The sequence below is a fragment of the Bubalus kerabau genome, chromosome 2 (genome assembly GCF_029407905.1).
Source record: "Bubalus kerabau isolate K-KA32 ecotype Philippines breed swamp buffalo chromosome 2, PCC_UOA_SB_1v2, whole genome shotgun sequence".
Taxonomy (NCBI): domain Eukaryota; kingdom Metazoa; phylum Chordata; class Mammalia; order Artiodactyla; family Bovidae; genus Bubalus; species Bubalus kerabau.
The window spans coordinates 129368415-129384153 of record NC_073625.1 but is presented as its reverse complement, the minus strand read 5'-3'; the positions used below and the strand labels follow the sequence as shown (position 1 = coordinate 129384153).

The 15739-nt window shown below is 49.6% G+C and overlaps 1 protein-coding gene across 4 annotated transcripts in view; it reads left to right on the top strand.

Moving 5' to 3' along the window:
* ECE2 (endothelin converting enzyme 2) overlaps nucleotides 1-15739 on the top strand; it is a 32162-nt gene that overhangs the window by 10595 nt on the left and 5828 nt on the right. The window contains exons 1-9 of one of the 4 annotated variants that reach the window (XM_055568884.1): nucleotides 7996-8034; nucleotides 8288-8374; nucleotides 8727-8862; nucleotides 9073-9288; nucleotides 9738-9862; nucleotides 9978-10124; nucleotides 10274-10339; nucleotides 14281-14469; nucleotides 15445-15587. In XM_055568884.1, the coding sequence (XP_055424859.1) occupies nucleotides 7996-8034; nucleotides 8288-8374; nucleotides 8727-8862; nucleotides 9073-9288; nucleotides 9738-9862; nucleotides 9978-10124; nucleotides 10274-10339; nucleotides 14281-14469; nucleotides 15445-15587 (1148 nt within the window). Of the gene's footprint in view, nucleotides 1-7995; nucleotides 8035-8287; nucleotides 8375-8726; nucleotides 8863-9072; nucleotides 9289-9737; nucleotides 9863-9977; nucleotides 10125-10273; nucleotides 10340-14280; nucleotides 14470-15444; nucleotides 15588-15739 lie in introns of those variants that run through there. The other 3 variants (XM_055568882.1, XM_055568885.1, XM_055568883.1) reach the window with 3 other exon arrangements.

Below are 15739 nucleotides of genomic sequence, written 5' to 3'. Positions count from 1 at the left end.
TGTCTCTGTTCTTTTATATCCATGCTTGGGCTCTTGTGTGCCCCTGGTGGTACTTGGGGACCTCAGGAGCTGGGAGAACCGCAGGGCGCGGCGGGCGCTTTGAGCCCGAGTTTCGGCGCCAGCAACAGGGCTGGGGGTGTAGGTCTGCCTTGGTGCGCGCGTGTCGGCCCAGTTACCGAGACTCCTCCAAGGAGAGAGCCGAGATTAGTGCCGAAACTCGGGCTCAAAGCGCGCGCTGCGCGCTGCGGTTCTCCCAGCCCCAGAGGCCCGCGCTGCGCTAGCAGTGTAGGAGGAATGAATGACGGCGTTTCGGTGGGGGGGGGGGGGGGGGGGCGCGCTGGCTGCAGGTGACGCGGGGAAGCCCGGAGCGCCTGAGGACGCGACGCGCGCCGGTGAGTCCGGAGGTAGAAGGGGAGGGATAGAGGGCGTCTCCGCCCTGGGTGCTGGGGATCACGTGACAGTTCTCGCCGCACCGAAGACCACGCACCCTCGTCTCCCTCCTCCTCTGGCAGTCAGCGGCGGCGTCACCTGCTTGCTGGCGGGCTGGGGCTCTGGCGCAATCTCTGGCCTTGGGGGAGGGAGGTGTCGCACATTCGGTGACAGTGACGACAGCGCTGATAAGGATAATAACCATCCGAATAATAATCCATACTCAAGGCGAAGGGTTCTCTACCGTCGCCGAAGCCCATTTCCTCTTTCCCTCTAAATCACATAGCTGGTGAGGAGCCTAGTGCTGGGTCTTCTTCCTCCAACAGTTGTTAGTTCCAAGGACACAAAGGCGAATGCCATCATGGCTGCTCTAGGACGAGGCTCGGGAGTGCCAGAATTGCCTCTGTACAGCCTCACTCAAGACCAAAGACTTGAATGAAATTAAAGTTGTTCAGTCGTGTCCTACTATTTTTGACCCCTATAGTCCATGGGGGAGAAGGCAATGGCACCCCACTCCAGTACTCTTGCCTGGAAAATCCCATGGACGGAGGAGCCTGATAGGCTACAGTCCATGGGGTCGCAAAGAGTCAGACACGACTGAGCGACTTCACTTTCATAGTCCATGGGATTCTCCAGACCAGAATACTGGAGTGGGTAGACTCGCTTCTCTAGGGATCTTCCCAACCTAGGGATTGAACCCAGGCCTCCCGCATTGCTGGTGGATTCTTTACCAGCTGAACCACCAGGGAAGCCACCTGTACAGCCTCACTCAAGACCAAAGACCAAAGGCCTGTCCCTATCAAACCCTGCTCTGCTGTGTCCTGGTCTCTGGGATGAGGGCTGGAGCTGGAGGTGGAAGCCCTGCTGGGTGAGCAGAGTTTCCAGACCTGTAAGGACAGGAGAAGCTGGAGCTCAAGGTTACTAGGGGAGAGGCCAAAGAATTCCATCCCTACTGGAGGTTGTTCAGCCCTGGGTTCCAATCCAAGCTCTACCACTTCCTATGTGACCTTGAGCAAATAGTTTTCTAATTGACCCCACAATTATTTTTTTTAATTAGTTAATTGGTACTCCTAACATTTTAGGGAGATATGGAAAATCACACAAAATATTTCATATATACCATTCCAATCTTTTTCTCATGTATTTGTATAACATGCATACATACTTCGCTGAGCCTCCATGTTCTAGTGTGAAGCCTAGAGATGATAGAGCCTACACTTACAGTTTTGTAGAAGAACTTGTTTTAAGGTGAAGTGACTTGTCTCAGGAGGTAATGCACTGCCCCTACCAAAAGTGATCAAGGGCCCCTCTGGGTTCTTGCCAAGAATAAGATGAGAGCACTGGGTGGGGAATTGAAACATTTCTGGTTTCTCCTCTCAGAATGAGAGAGAATGGAGGAATAGCAATTTTGGAGTTTATTTGGTTAGTTCCTTCTTAAATAATCTTACTTCTGTAAGACACATGCTGCATTGTGATTATGGCAAAAGACATAAGTGCAAAATTGTAAAGATATAGTAATACATGATTCAGCTATGTTGTGAAAATTTGGAGTGAGTTCATTTTTTTAAATAATTTTATTTATTTATGGCTGCACTGGATCTTCACTGCTGTGCGTGGGCTTTCTCTAGTGGTTACTCTCTAGTTCTGTTGCATGGACTTTTCATTGTGGTGGCTTCTCTTGTTGCAGAGCACTAACTCTAGGCACAGGGGCTTCATCAGTAGTTGTGGCACTTCTCAGCATGTGGAATCTTCCCAGAGCAGGAATTGAACCCGTGTCCCTTGCATTGGCAGGTGGATTTGTTAACTAATGGACCACTTGGGAAGTCCAGAGTGAGTTCTTTAAATTATGATACTCTACTTAAATCTGATGTTCTGCGTCCCTGTCCATGAGATGAAGATTCATTTTCACAGGTAAAGTGAAGTAAAGTTTGTTTGGATTGTTCTGACAATGCATTGAATTTCTTTTGAAAGCCCTTCAAAACCTACTAGTGGGGAATCCATACGTTCTCAGCAGAATAATATGCCTTTTGACAGTTGAGTATTAATGACACTTTTATTTAAGCGGAAACCGTAGGCCTGTGTAGTGAGCTGGACAGGGTCTCCCCTAAAACTTATGTCTACCTGCAACCTCGGAATAGACCTTATTTGAAAATAGGGTCTTTGCAGATGTTAATTAGTTAAATTAAGCTAAGGTCATACTAGATTAGGGTGCAGCCTTACTGGTGTCTTTGTAAGAAGATGACAAATGCACAAGACATATACACGCTTGGGAAGGCCTTGTGAGGAAGCAGAGATAGGACTGGTGTGGCTGCAAGCCAAGGAACACCTAGCATTGCTAGGAGCCACAAGAAGATGGAGGAGGCAAGGAAGGATTCTTCCTTAGGGCTTACTGAGGGAGCATGGCCCTGCCTAGATTTTGGACTTCTCACCTCCGGAACTGTGAGAGAGTAAGTTTCTGTTTTTCTTTTTAGTTTTTTCTTTGTTCTTTGTTTGTTTTCTGGCTGCACCCCAAGGCATTAGTTCCTTGACCAGGGATCAAACTTGCTCCTCCTCAACTGGAAGCACAGTGTCCTAACCATTGAACTGCCAGAAAATTCTAAGTTAAGTTTGTAAGTTACAAGTTTCTGTTTTAAGCCACCCAGTTTGTGGTACTTTGTTACAGCAGTCCTATTAAACAAGTACAATGTTACAAGTATTTTGGGGTCATCCTTTTACATCTCTCATGATCATGTCTCTCCTTCCTTAAGCTCTCTGGGGACCCTTTGCTCTCACCCTGTCCCTCAAAGAAAGCCTATACCACGAAGGTATTTCTGGGATTCTTCTTTTTAGCAGAGGCTGATAAATCACAAAAAAGAATGAAGCAGATCTGTGTGGATTGACATGGTAAGATCTCTAAGACCTGTCAAAATATCACCAAATAGCAAGTGTAGAGTGTGATTTCACATGTATGAAAAAGTATACACACATACCTATGCACACTTACACACACATACACAGTGTATTTAGATAAGTAAATACATGTAAAAGAAAGAAATATATACCAAACTGCTGCTGCTGCTACTTCTAAGTCACTTCAGTCATGTCTGACTCTGTGCGACCCCATAGAAGGCAGCCCACCAGGCTCCCCCATCCCTGGGATTCTCCAGGCAAGAACACTGAGTGGGTTGCCATTTCCTTCTCCAATGCGTGAAAGTGAAGTCGCTCAGTCGTGTCCGACTCTTAGTGACCCCATGGACTGCAGCCTACCAGGCTCCTCCATCCATGGGATTTTCCAGGCAAGAGTACGGGAGTGGGGTGCCATTACTTTCTCCACCAAACTGCTAATAATGGTTATCTCTGAGAATGGTACAGGGATCCTGGCAGAATGAACTTCATCTTTTATTCGATATACTTCTAGAGTATATTACATTTGCAATAAAAGAGTTTTAGTGATTTTTTTTTTAAAAACTTTTGAAACCAATGATATAGTCCATTTATCAAACATCACACTCTGACCTGAGACAAATCAGTTGACTTAAAAAGAGATTCGTGGTTAAGAGCATGGAGTTTAGATTCAAAGCAAGAATCTTCCTTCTCCTTGATGTGTGACCTTTTTAGGTATGTTATTAAGTTTCTCCCATCTGGACAATGATATTGGTAGACTCTATCTTACTGAGTCATCATGAGGATTGAGTAAGTTAACATTCATAAAGTGCTTTGGTAGTGCTAGATAATAGAATTGTTAGCTCTTATGCAGGAAAGCATAAAGAAGTTAAAAGTAACCTCATCATTAGATACATTGATTAACATTTTGTTGCATGTCCTTTCAATCTTTTTTTTAACCTATGCTTTTATACTTTTTTGCTTCACAAAAATGAGATTTTATAATTATTTCTCTCTCCCACTTAACTCTATATGGAGACCATTTCCTGATAGTATTAACTCTTTTCCATCATTTGTAAATGATGGAATGTTTGGATGTGTGTATGGATGTTTGATTTATTTAACAAGACCTCTACCTTTGGACATTGAATCCCCTCCCATTTTGTTATTATAGATGGTGCTGAGATGAACATATGGTATAGGAGAAAAACGGCCCAAATATTTTGTAGCTCTTCCAGTCAAGAAGTAGACTCTTTTTCTCCATCCCTAAATCTGGGTGTGATCATTTGACTTGCTTTTCTCAGTGGGGACCTTAGCAAATTTGATGCCAGTAGAGGCTTGAAAAGTGTTTATGTACTGGGGCTTGCATGTTTTTGGTTGCTAGGAATTCTGATACCACCATATGAAGAAGCCTGGGCTAGCCTCCTGGTGAAGGAGAGACCACACAGAGACTGGGCCCAGTCATCTCAGCTGAGGCCCAAATATGTAAATGAGGTCATTCAGCTAGGCCATTCAGCTCCTGGTGAGCTGACCCAGACCTGAAGAACCATGCAATCAACCTACTGAACATGAAAAGTAATAAATGTTTGCTATTTTAACCCATTAAGTTTGGGCAGTCTGTTATTCATTCAAAGCTAATTGATACAAACATGCTATAGATAACATGCTTATTCCTAGAACAATTTCCTAGAATTCGACTTTCTAGGTAAAAAATTATGTACACATACCTGTTGATTCATATTGCCAAAAAGACTATGTCAGTTTATAAGCCACCAGCAATATATGAAGAGGCTTACTTTCCCCATCTTTGTCAACACTGAGTACTAATGTGTGTGTTATCTTCATGACTATACGGTTCTTATAAGTTAACACATAAAACATTTTCCATTCCTTCTCAATTCACAATCAATTTAGAGAAAAACTGACCTCATAAAATTAAACTTATAGGAAAATAAGAGCAGAAAATAGAAAAATAATAGAATGAGAGGATAAAACAGTCAAATATTATAAACACAGAGGAAGTAAAATAGAGTTATATAAAATAGAAGAATCTCCAAGCCTATGATACATAAGGCACTTAACATGTAGTCAGGAATAGTTGTGAACCTGATGAACTATCTGGGTTATGAAAGAGGCATGGAAAGGAAATATCCATTTAGGCCAAACCTAGTGAAACTGGAAATACTGTATGTAGAAGTACCAGCCTCTTTCTTACGTGGTTGCATTTAATTTTCACAGCAATACACTGAGTAGAAACGATCCCACCTTGATGAAGAAGAATGAAAGGTCAGAGCTTTCAAATAAAGATTATATACCTGATAAAGAATGGAGCCCAGATTTGAATCCAGGTCTGTTTGGCTTGAAAACTATGTGCTTCCCCTTATTCTTCCAGAGAAGATGTAGCAGAAGACTAGCAACTAATGTTGGGAGGAAGTATGTCCTCCTTTTGATTCATATTGCCAAACTGCTCTCCAAAGAGGAGTCAGATTGCCTGGCTTTGAATTTGAATTTCAGCTCTACTACTCACTAGCTGTGTATCTCAGCCTCTCTATGCCTCGGTTTCCTCACCTACAAAATGGCTTCATAAGCCATTTTGTGTGCCATGAAGATAAATGAGTGTGTTGATGTAAAAATACCTGGAACAGTGGCTGGCCATGGCACAGTGCTATATAAGCTTGCTACTTACAGCATGGTATTACAACAGCCATGGGACTATTTCTATGAGTCTGTTGCTGGAAAGTCCTTATACAGAAGTTTGCTTCTACTCACATGGCCATGTCATGGTGGGATTTTCTATATGACAGGACTGACCCTGTGGCCATGTTTCCCTCCATCCAGGCTTGGAGGAAGTGGGAGAGGTCAGCAATGTGATGCCACATAGTCATCTTATTGAACATGAACTCCAGAGACTTGTCCCGTGTGGACAGGAGAAGGTTGTGCTGCTGCAGACCACAGTGCGGCTGGATGAGAAAGTTCCTTACTCAGGGAACCCTTGATTAACCTAGAACCCATGTTCCCATCTGGGAAACAGAACAGGCTTCCTCCAGCCATACAATTCTCATTTCCACCTATAGGATTTTAATAATAACTACACCAACAATAACAATAGCAGCGAGAGTACCCTTTATGTGCCAGAAATTGTCCTAAGAATTTTACAAGTATTGTTTCATTTAATTCTCACCACCATCCTTTGAAATAGGTACTATTCTTATTTCCATTTTACCAGAGAGGAAATTGAGCCTGGATCCAGAATCTTTCATCCTAACTATGACACTGTACTGCCTCTTATTTGAGAACATGCAGTTTTGGGGTGAAAAATGCCAAAAGAAAGAAATCCAGCAGTTTCTCAGTCGTACATCATCTACCCTTTCTTAGCCACAAGAGCATTTCAAAATTGTTCGAGATGCTCACAGCAAGATGTTTGAGAACTGAGGTTAGAGTCAAGACACGGGTGTGGATTTGCTGCCATTCCAAGCCTTCTCAGGTCAAATCCGAGAGAGGTGGGATGAGGATGAGGCACTTTTAAAAAATTTGTGTGTTTTTAAAAAAAAACAAAAACAAACGACCAGACACTCTTCAGTGAAGCAGACTGCAACACCACCAGGCCTGATTAAGGAATGACAATATGGAAGGCAGATGGCAGATGCATAGACGCCACACTATTGCCTTTCAGTTAAATATTGCTTGGTGTTTTTTTTTTTTCTTGTAAACCTCCCAAATAAAGTGGTTTGCTTTTCTCAAGTTAGAAGTGTTAGCTCGTCTTTTCTTTAAATATCTGTCATGGCTGCTTTTTTCCCTGCCGATTTGTCACCATCTGTAACCCTCCCTTTGTGAGATGATCTGATGACAACAATTATCTTGGAAAGTAAAAGTGCAGTCTTGAAGCAGCGTGTAAGGGTGGACTCAGAGTGTGCGCAGTGTGTGTATGCTGCCCAAGCACTGTGTGTGTGTGTGTGTGTGTGTGTGTGTGTGTGTGTTGACTGTGTGTCCGGAACCTCAGGGCAGAACACACGTTGTCTCTGGGTGCCTGGTAAGTGTATACCTTTTGTGTGAACATGCAGTCTGTGCGTGGTGTTGTGTGTGTGTGTGTTTGTGGACCGTGTGTTGGGCTGAGTGCCTGCCTGTGCACTTTGGGTCTATGTGCTCCCTGTATAGATACGGTGCTGACACCCTGAATGTGGGTCACCTCGGGCGTGCTGCTCTGTGTGTGTTGGCTGAAGAGGGGCAGTGCGGACAGCTGGGGGAAGACGTTCCCCTGAGAGCGTAATTTCTCAAAGGTGTTTGAAGGGGATGGGGAGGGCCTGCAATTTCGGGGATTGAGAAGGGTTTTCGGTCTGGGTCAAAGAAATGTAAATTAAGGGAGGCTTGCAAGAGGGTGTTGCTGGGATGGGGTGCTGACCACAAAGCGGGGAGGGAAACTCGGAGCTTCTGGAGGGCGGGTGGCTCTGGCTGGGTGCAGCTCTGTGGGGCGGGCCGCGGGAGCCAGGACCGGGCGCCGGACTGATGGCGGGGCGCGGCCGGCGCGCTCCTCCCCTCCCCCACCCCTACCCGGAGCGCCGCGCCGCGGGGGGAGGGGGGCGCCGGCAGGCGGGGGCGGTGGCGATGGCGGGCGGCGGCGGCGGGGGCCGGACCCGGGCCGAGGCCACGGCTTGGGCGAGAGCCAGCCGCCGGGAGCCCTAAGGTGCCGCCGGCCCCGACTCCAGCATGAGCGTCGCGCTGCAGGAGCTGGGCGGCGGCGACAACGTGAGTGCGGGCCCCGGGCTCCGGGGGAGAGGACCAGGGGTGGAAGGAGCGGAGGGGCCCGCGGCGTTGGGAAGCGGCTCCGGCTCGCGGACTAACTTGACGGGCGGGGGTCGGAGGGACCCAGGCTGGCTGGAGGGAAGGGGCCCCGCACTTGAGGCAGGAGGGGCCCGGCCGGGCGAGGGGCGCCGGGGCAGGGCCGTGGGCGCGCAGCCCTCTCTGCCTGACCTGGGTCGGCGCCCCGACTGTCTGGCAGATGGTGGAGTACAAACGCGCCACGCTGCGGGATGAAGACGCTCCCGAGACCCCCGTAGAGGGCGGGGCCTCCCCGGACGCCGTGGAGGTGGGCAAGGGGGTCTTCCCTGTCTCACCAGGCCCCCCAGCCCTGGCATGACGCCCGGCACACCCAGGAGCTCTCTGGGTTGCCCTGGAGGGTCACTTGCCCCCACCTCAGCTCCATCTCTGGCCTCTGCGCTAGGACTATGGGTGAGGCGACTCTAAGCCATGACGTTGCACAAAACAGGCTCAGGGCTCAACTCAGCCTGCCTCGTTGCCCCTGTGCCCCGAGTTAACCCTGTTAGCAGTCTTTGCTCCATGGCTCTGGAAACTGCCTGGGCCTTCACCCTCCAGGAGGACTTCTGTTGTCCGGTCACCCACCTGAAGCTTGCTACTCCAGGTCCTCCTCTGTTCCCCAGGCGGGATTCCGGAAGAGGACCAGTCGCCTCTTGGGGTTGCACACCCAGCTGGAGATGGTCTTGGCTGGTGTCTCTCTACTGCTGGCTGCCCTGCTTCTGGGTTGCTTGGTGGCCCTGGGGGTCCAGTACCACAGAGGTAGGTACTCCCACTCCTGTCACTAGCCCTCCTAGCTGTGGGGACTCTGGAGGCTGATGGGAGGAGACCTCTGCCAGCTGTCCTCTGGGCTCCCAACCTCCCTGTTGGGAGGGAGGGCCTCATGGCCCGTCGCAAAGCATTTGCCTCTCCCAGACCAACTGACTGTCCCCTACCCTCCCCACACCCCACCCCTCATGTCCCCTGCCACAGACCCATCCCATAGCACTTGCCTCACAGAGGCCTGCATTCGAGTGGCTGGAAAAATCCTGGAGTCCCTGGACCGTGGAGTGAGCCCCTGTGAGGACTTCTATCAGTTCTCCTGCGGAGGCTGGATTCGGAGAAACCCTCTACCTGATGGGCGTTCTCGCTGGAACACCTTCAACAGTCTCTGGGACCAGAATCAAGCCATCCTGAAGCACCTGCTTGGTGAGTGGGCCTACCAGGGAAGCGTTGTATCAGGTACGTGCTTCGTGCCAGCACAGGGCTCGGCACTTAGTAGGTACTCAATAAATGTCCAGGAATGAATAAGGGGATGACTGCCAGCCCTCCTGGGATAGGGATGCAGACACTGGGGGCTCCTGAATGGTGGAGTTGGGTTGAGGGAGCAGATCTCTGAGGACAGTGAAGGAACTCTCTGAGCACTGGAGCATCGCTGAGGGGTTGTAGACACCAGGGAATCTGTTGGGCTTTGAGATCTTTCAGAGTCTCCCTGGACAGGGGATAGGAAGCTCTGCTTTGCTGCGGTTGACAGTCTTCCCATGTCTACATTAGGAGCAGTGCCCCCTTGAGAAGACAAGGAGAGGGATCAAGCAAGGATCCAGACCCCTCTCAGCAGTTAGCATGGTTGCCACCCAGACCTGTGTTCTCTCTGACAGAAAACACCACCTTCAACTCCAGCAGTGAAGCTGAACGGAAGACGCAGCGCTTCTACCTCTCCTGCTTACAGGTGGAGCGCATCGAGGAGCTGGGTGCCCAGCCACTGCGAGACCTCATTGACAAGGTAGGCTCCTAGGGTAGGCTGTGGGTGGGGGAGCAAGACAGGCCTTGGGAGAGGATGTGGCCCCAGAGAGCTTTGGGGGCCTTGTGCCAGAGGTGCCACCATGGTCTCCACTTAGATTGGTGGCTGGAACGTTACGGGGCCTTGGGACCAGGACAACTTCATGGAGGTGCTGAAGGCAGTAGCAGGGACGTATAGGGCCACCCCCTTCTTTACTGTCTACGTCAGTGCCGACTCTAAGAGTTCCAACAGCAATATTATCCAGGTACTGGGCTGGGGAAGGGCGGGGAGGGACTTATGGACTATTTGCTGAGGCCACACTCCCTTCCCCTGTGATGGGCTGGCTGGGGTGGCCTCCCTGCACAAGAGTCCAGATTTCAGGGGGAGGGCTCACTGCTTATCTTACTATTGCAGGTGGACCAGTCTGGGCTCTTTCTACCCTCTCGAGATTACTACCTAAACAGGACCGCCAATGAGAAAGTAAGGAGGATTCTCAGAATATCCACCCGACACCCTTGTTGAGTTGGGCTGATCCCTGTTTACTTTTCCTTTTGCTCAGGGTCAGAGTGGGGAAGGTGAGCCCATCCTGTCTCCCAGCCAACCCCCTTTCTTTTTTTTTTTTTCTTTTCTTTTAATGTATTTATTTTTGGCTCCACTGTGTGGGCATGCAAGATCTTAGTTCCCCAACCAGGGACTGAACTCGTGCCCACTTCCCTCAATACCCTGACTCCCCCAACACCCCCACCCCACCCCGTGCAGTGGAAGCTCAGGGTCTTGACAACTGGACTGCCAGGGAAGTCCCCCCTTCCTTCTTCTTTCTCTCTTCATTCTCCTCTCCCTGCATTCTTCCCTCGCTCCTTTCTACCCTTTCCTTCCTCCTTTCTTCTTCTCTTCTTTCCTTCTTTCCTTTCTCTTCGTTTTCCAGGAAAACACTTACAGGTACCCATTGTGAGGTGTATACTTCAAAGCCTCTGTCACAGGATGCTTTCAGTGCAGATGGGTTCATGGGCCTGGATAGCTGAGAGCAAGGCTCACAAGAGGGGCCTCTAGGGCTCAGGCGAGATCCAGCAGCTGGAGAAGTTTTCCTCAGGAGGTTGCATTTGAGCCAGGCCCTGCAGAATATCTCAGGCTGGGTGAGGCATGCCGAGTTTAAACAAAAGTGTTAAAGAAGGAAAATCTAAGGTGTGTTTGAACAACAGGAAGGGGTCCAGTTTGGCAAAGTGTAGAGCTCAAAGCAGATGAGAGGGTGGAAAGGTGGGTAGGGACTAGTTATTGAGGGGACCTGCAGTGCTACACTGAGTTTACTGTATAGGCCCCAGAGAGCCACTGCATGCTCTGGGGCAAACCAGGACTGCCCCAGTGAGCAGTGCTTTGGGAAGGCAGTTTGGCTGGGTGTGAAAAGTAGATGCAAGAGAGGGAGCCTGGAGATCAGTTACTCAAAAGTGTCTGCAGTACTCCAGGCTCTGAGTCTCTGAAGACCCAAATGGAGGAAGTGGCAGAGGGAAAATCAGGAAGGGGAAGATGCAAGAGACATACGTGTGTGCTAAGTGGCTTCAGTCATGTCTGACTCTTTGTGACCTGGTGGACTGTAGCCCACCAGACTCCTCTGTTCATGGGATTCTCCAGGCAAGAATAGTGGAGTGCATAGCCATTTCCTTCTCTAGGGGATCTTCCCAACCGAGGGATCGAACCCTTAGTCTCCTGAATTGGCAGGCAGGTTCTTTACCACTAGTGCCATCTGGGAAGCCCCACAAGAGACATAATTAAGTCCAAATCATGAATTGTTAATGCCTGGATGTTAGAAGAGAGGAGATGAAAGAGGAAGAGATAAAGATAGTTGAGGCTGTATGCCAGAATAATGGTGGGATGGAGTGGTCCTTAGAGAATCTGGGGTATTTACAGGGACAACCAGTTTCAAGCACATTGTGGGTTGGGTGTTGCTATCACAGGAAAAGACAGACTTTGAAGTCAGACCTTGATTTTAATCCCAGCTTGGCAGCTTGGTGCAAGTTGATGAAGGTCTCTGAGGCTGTTTCTTCATTTGAAAAATGGGGATCATAGCATCTACTTCATTGCGTGCTTGGGGACAGTAGGAGGGTGCAGGTATATGATTCTGTATGTGGCAGACACTCGAAGTGGGAGCTGCCTGTTTCAGCGATGTGAGTGTGAGGGAGCTGGGCACCATCTCTCTGGAGAGGTCAGCGGGCAAGTATGAAAGTTGAGTGGGGTCCTGAAGAGAGTACAGGCCTGGAGGGAGCCAAAGGCTTGAGGGGCCTCTCCTTAAAAGCCTAGACAAAGGCTTAGGAGAAGTGAGAGAGAGGGCAAGACTGAGACTAGAAAGAAGGAGATCCTTGTATTTCAAGAGGCAGAGAGAGAAAGAGAGACTTCTGTGGAGCAAGGCAACCAGGAAGGGCTTTGTGCTTCTTCCATTCACCCCCAAACATTACTAAGCATCCCTCAGACAGACCCTCTGCTAGCATGTGGTGAACAAGACACTGCCATTCAGTGGAGAAGGCAGGAAACAGGACGCACGCAGCTGTCCTGTGAACAGTTGCTGTTAAAGGAGAAGTGTGGCAATCTGAGAGTCCTTTAACAGAGAGCCAGCCTGGTCCTAGGGTGAGGGTAGGCTGTGGAGAAGAGAGAGAGAGTCTGGGCAAAGGAAGCGGCTGATGCAAAAGCTCTGAGAGGGGACAGGGTATGTCTTGTTGACAGATTAGAGAGGGGAGTGGGAGGGGAGAGTGGACCAAGTCCTTCTGGACAGGTTGGTAGAGTCCTGTTATACATAAACACTATGGGTCAAGTTTAGCATTGATCCCAAAAGAAATGGAAAGAGAATCTCAAAAGTGGGGAGTGGTGTGGAACAGATTTGTGGTTTTCATGTCACCTGAGTCAGGGGAGGAAGGAATTTTGAGAATTCAGGAGAGAACCACATGGTCGACTCAGCTTTTAGTGTGATAGCAGTTTTCTTGAGTAGGAAGTCTGTGATTACATCTTGGGGAAGCTGCAGTGCCAGAGGTTTCTTATCCTATCTTATCTGCAGAGTTCAGGAAAGTCTCAAAAGTAAGTCTTGGGACTTCCCTGGTGATCCAGTGTTTAGGACTCCATGCTTCCAATGCCAGCGGCCCAGATAAGATCTTGAAAGCTGCATGGTGTAGCCAATAAATAAATAAACAAAAGTAAGTCTTAAGCAGAAAGTAAGGAGGTAGGGAGAGAGGGGTGAGTTGGGGAGGGGTTGGCAAGATCACTGGTTGAACCAAACATCCCCCTTAGTAGCTGGGATGACTGGAATTGGTACTCAGACTTCTTCTGACATCAGCAGCAAGGAAGAGGGGAGGTGGGATAAGGGAGATACTTTGAAGTGCAGAGAATGGAAGAAGAGATGGCCTTTGGCAGTTAAAGGAGCCCAGGGTGGGGCAAAAGTGGAAGTGGTCCCTGGGAGGTCCATAGGAAGTCAGTGCTGAGCAGGGCTGAGGGTCTGTGTACAGGATTTCATCCATCAGTCAACAATATTTATTGAGCACCTACGATGTGCTAGATGCTGTGCTAGAGCCTGAGAACACAGTGGAGAACAGAGCACACAGCCCCTGCTCCTGTGCAGCTCATGTGGCAGCAGGGGCTGAGGCGACATGAGTTTGTTCTGAGCCCAGGCAGTGCTGGGGCTGTGGCCCTGGAGTCATGGAGCCTGGGTCACATTTGGACTCTGCCATCTGCTCGTTGATGGTATGAGTCAAGAAGTCATGTTGTCTGTAAAACGGAACCTAGTACTCACTTTATGGGGTTGCCTGGGCTCTGGTGGTGGGGGAGGCGGGAGATATATGTAAAGCCCCAGCAGAGAATTTGATACATGTACATACATGGAGTCACTACATATTTTTTCTCTGTGTTTTCTTCCGCCTTGGAGGCCAGAGGGGAAGGCAGCAAGTCTGAAGTCTGGCAGGATGAGAGGTAGAAGGGAATGAAAGCCAAATGTAGACCAAATTCCTCCATGGGGCCCACCCAGCTGTTAAGTGAAGGCACGTGGTCACTGATGGGCTGGGAAAAGTAGAAGGGCTTCAGGAAATGAGAAGGGCAGAGGGATATGGGAAGCAGGGCCACCCACTGGACAGAGCCTATTCTGTGCTAGGCCCTTTTCCAGGCCTTTGGGATACAGTGGGAAATACTCCTCTATAACCTGGAATGGTGCTCTCCTGGAATTTACCTTTTCCTTGGGTAAACAGATGTTGAGCAAGGGCACAAATAAATAAAAAAAGATCCTAGCAGATGGTGATAAGCAGTATGGCAGAAACGATGAGGGTCATCTCAGAGAGCTTCTTTGAGGAAGGTCCACAGAAGAGACGGTGCGCAGGGGCAGCGGCCGGAACAGTCCTCTCGGCCTGCAGGACTTGTTGCTGGGCTCTGAGCATGACTCGGGGCCCCAACAGGTGCTTACTGCCTACCTGGACTACATGGAGGAGCTGGGGATGCTGCTGGGCGGACAGCCAACCTCCACGCGGGAGCAGATGCGGCAGGTGCTGGAGCTGGAGATACAACTGGCCAACATAACGGTGCCCCAGGACCAGCGGCGGGATGAGGAGAAGATCTACCACAAGATGAGCATCGCGGAGCTGCAGGTGGGGCAGGCAAGGAACTGACACCACTGGAAGGGGTCAGCCCCCAGCTCAGGCCACCCAGCTCCCCTTTGTGCTGTCTGCCTGAGACAGACAGTCCTCTCCTTGTTTCCCTGCTGTTTCTGAGCTTCCCGGCTGCACCATTGCTATCCTGGAAAGAAAAATAGTGTCCATTTTAGGGCACCCCCACTGGGCCACCCTTTGGTCCCTTTCATGTTGCCTGGGGTTGCATAGAGGGATTATGTTAAAAATCTGTAACAACTTGTACAAGATGCCCACAAAACAGTCAGAAGAGAAATGGAAGCATCCCCTGGAAGGCCCTTACTGCACCAGGTATCAACCTCTTAGTCTTTGGATTATGAAGAAGTTGAGTAAGGGGGGTTCTGGAGGAGAGGCCAGGTATGTAGGGACCCTGCATGGTGTCTGGGGAGTTGATCCAACTGTTTGAAAAATATTTGAAAATCTGTAGCCCAACTAACGGAGAAGGCAATGGCAACCCACTCCAGTACTCTTGCCTGGAAAATCCCATGGACAGAGGAGCCTGGTAGGCTGCAGTCCATGGGGTCGCTAAGAGTCAGGCACGACTAAGCGACTTCACTTTCACTTTTCACTTTCATGCATTGGAGAAGGAAATGGCAACCCACTCCAGTATTCTTGCCTGGAGAATCCCAGGGACAGAGGAGCCTAGTGGGCTGCCGTCTATGGGGTCGCACAGAGTCGGACACGACTGAAGTGACTTAGCAGCAGCAGCAGCCCAACTAAATATCACAGATGGTTGTTTTCCATGTATAATAAGTGACAGAGTTCCCAGATTGAAGCACACTTAGGCCTTAAAATGGGTTTACTTTAGGAAGGGGCCACCAAGCAGCTGGTAGCTGTTGCTGTGGTGATGGAAGGGGCTCCCAGCTCCAGTGTACCAGTGGGGAGGGGTCTGCCGAAAGCCAAGGGGCAGGGAGGCTTGAGACTTTTTGCTCACAGGCCCTGGCACCCTCCATGGACTGGCTGGAGTTTCTGTCCTTCTTGCTGTCACCGCTGGAGCTGGGTGATTCTGAGCCTGTGGTGGTGTATGGGACGGATTATTTGCAGCAGGTGTCGGAACTCATCAACCGCACAGAGCCAAGGTTGGGGGGAGCCCACAGTGTCTGGGGTGGGGTTCAGGGCTCTGGGCAGGCTATTCTCCTAAGCTGGGGCTTCAGGGGGCCCACTGTGGTCTCTGTTCCCATACCTTGCTCCACCCCAACTTTTACAGGCAGGTGTGTGGTCCCAGGATCAG